The 2,474-nt window shown below is 39.5% G+C and overlaps 1 protein-coding gene across 1 annotated transcript in view; it reads left to right on the forward strand.

Moving 5' to 3' along the window:
- Window positions 1–627, forward strand: part of LOC307041264 (cytochrome P450 2F2-like) — a gene marked incomplete at its 3' end in the record, with an annotated part of 8,818 nt that extends 8,191 nt beyond the window's left edge. Inside the window, exon 8 of the mRNA XM_079684572.1 lies at window positions 616–627. Coding sequence (XP_079540698.1) covers window positions 616–627 — 12 coding nt within the window. The remainder of the gene's footprint in view (window positions 1–615) is intronic.
- Between the last annotated feature and the right edge of the window lie 1,847 nt (window positions 628–2,474).

A 2,474-nucleotide genomic window follows, 5' to 3' on the forward strand; every position in this document is an offset into this window, starting at 1 on the left:
TTATTAACACACTCAGGCTTCTGCAGTGTTTTAAATCATAGGGGGGAAAAGATGACGACAACAGTTATTGAATGGCTCCCTCAAGTGGGCAATAATGGGAACAGGATTTATGTTCAATGTGATTTTAAACCTTAAAGGTGGGGTAGGTAATTCACTTCAATTGTTGTTATATTCCATGGAATGCTCTTAAAATCCCGATAGCAATGAATATATTAAATGCTTTGAAAATAAATACATAAAAAAAATTCATCTGTGGAAGCCGAGGCGTTTTACAAAGCACGGCCAATCATCTGAGCCGGCCCGGCTAAAATAACTGGATGGCCTACCTGCCTGTCAGCCTTCCACCTGTGCACAAACTTATCTTGTGTCCTCATTGGTCATGTGCGCATTTGTGTGTGTTGGAGGAGGGGCTCTGTAGGGAAGTGTGAAGGAAGGGGCAGTTTTTTTTTCGGCTGCGTACTTTCAAATTCTAGGTTTCTCCATTCTTAACTACCTTTAAGTCTTTAAATGTACATAAAACAGATATATTAGTTGGTTTCTATTTAAAGGATAAGATCAAAAAGAAAGGATCCATCTCATTGAGTGCATCTCAGACCCCCATTTTCTCAATTTAAGGTGATCTCTTAAAGGTGGGGAAGGTCATTTTGGAGAAAGCAGCTCGATTGCGCTAGAATTTGAAAATACACAGCCGGAAAAAATCTGCCACTTCCTTACAGAGCCCCTCCTCCAACACACACGAACGGGCACATGACCAATGAGGGCACGAGATAAGTTTGTGCACAGATGGAAGGCTGACAGGCAGGTAGGCCATCCAGTTATTTTAGCCGGGCCGGCTCAGATGATTGGTCGTGCTTTTTACAGCACCACGGCTTCCACAGATGACATTTTTTTGTCAAAGCACTTCAGATATTCATGGCTATCGGGATGTTAAGAGCATTCCATGGAATATAACAAAAAGTGTATCTCGAGCCGGTTTCTCAAACTTACCTACCTCACCTTTAATGTAGTTCAACAAATGTTGGAAAGAATGGCCTAAATTGTGTTTCTTTCTCTTAATGGTAGTGATGTTTCTCTCTATATTTGTTCAAATATATCATATAGTTTGTAATAGTTATAACTTGGAAAATTAAATAATTTCTAAAAGATCTATTCAAGTTATCAGATATATTATTCATTGGAATTCATCCACAACTTAAATATTTATTTTACAATTGAACAGTTCATTCTCAAATATGTTGTTTGAACAGTGGGTCAGTAGGCTTGTTATAGTTGTACATTCTGCTAGAGCAGTGCATTAAGATGAACCATAGCTTCAGAGTGAAAAAAACATGAGCATAGAGCATTGGTTTATTTCAAAATTATATTCAGTGTAATCGTTAAAGGAAACAGTTAATTTTTAATGAGAGACAGCATATATTCACTGCAAACTTAGTTTATTGCAACACCAAAAGTAAAGGGCAAATCCAGATCACACTATGACCATTGGCAAGACGCATGTCGGTAAGTAACATTCAAAAGCACAGGTGCTATTGTGTCTAGAGCCCTTCAATGGTGTTTTATTGTCAAAGTTTGTAGATGTTTTATCTTCATGGCCTACTGTATACTTTCTTGCTTTAATTCTATTTTGAGATGTTTAAATACTAGTATTGTTTATTTCTACTCTTACATTTCTTCTTATGTGCAATGGTTCTTTAATGTTTCCCTTATTTCACCGGACAGGGGTATTTTAGCCAAGAATCTGACCAAACAGACTCCCCTCCTTTACAGAGTGGAGCATTGGAAAGCACATGCTATATGAAAAGTGCTTTATAAATACAGCTTTATTATTATTATTATTATTATTATTATCGAGCCAGCAGCGGTAACTTCTCACCCTGCTTGTATCAGGTCACTGCCATTAGCTCACCAGTGCCACTGTGCAGTCGTGTGGTCTTCAGGGAGGAAACAGAGCCTCTCTGTGTTCTCTCGTCCTCCTGTGATGTCTGCTCTGGACCTGAGCTGAGAATCTCTGGAAATGTCCGTGCAGGCTTCACTCTGCCAGGACCTTTTGTAACCTGTTCAGGACTCTCTGTTGTGGTTCAGCTTGCCTTGGATGTGTTACTGCACTGACGATGAGTGAAGACTGTTGAGATGATTTTATGTCTGTGAAGAAAAGTTTGATTAGTAGACATGTTTTGTTTTGGGAAGATTACAAAAACTTCAAGGCAGATGCTATTTGCACCCCGGTGTCCGTAGCTAACAATGCTATTTATACCTGGGTGTCCATAGCTAACAATGCTATTTACACCCGGGTGTCCGTAGCTAACAATCCTATTTATACCTGGGTGTCCATAGCTAACAATGCTATTTACACCCGGGTGTCCGTAGCTAACAATGCTATTTATACCTGGGTGTCCATAGCTAACAATGCTATTTACACCCGGGTGTCCGTAGCTAACAATGATATTTACACCCGGGTGTCCGTAGCTATTGCT

The sequence above is a fragment of the Notothenia rossii genome, assembly GCF_949606895.1.
Source record: "Notothenia rossii genome assembly, chromosome: 5".
Lineage (NCBI taxonomy): Eukaryota > Metazoa > Chordata > Actinopteri > Perciformes > Nototheniidae > Notothenia > Notothenia rossii.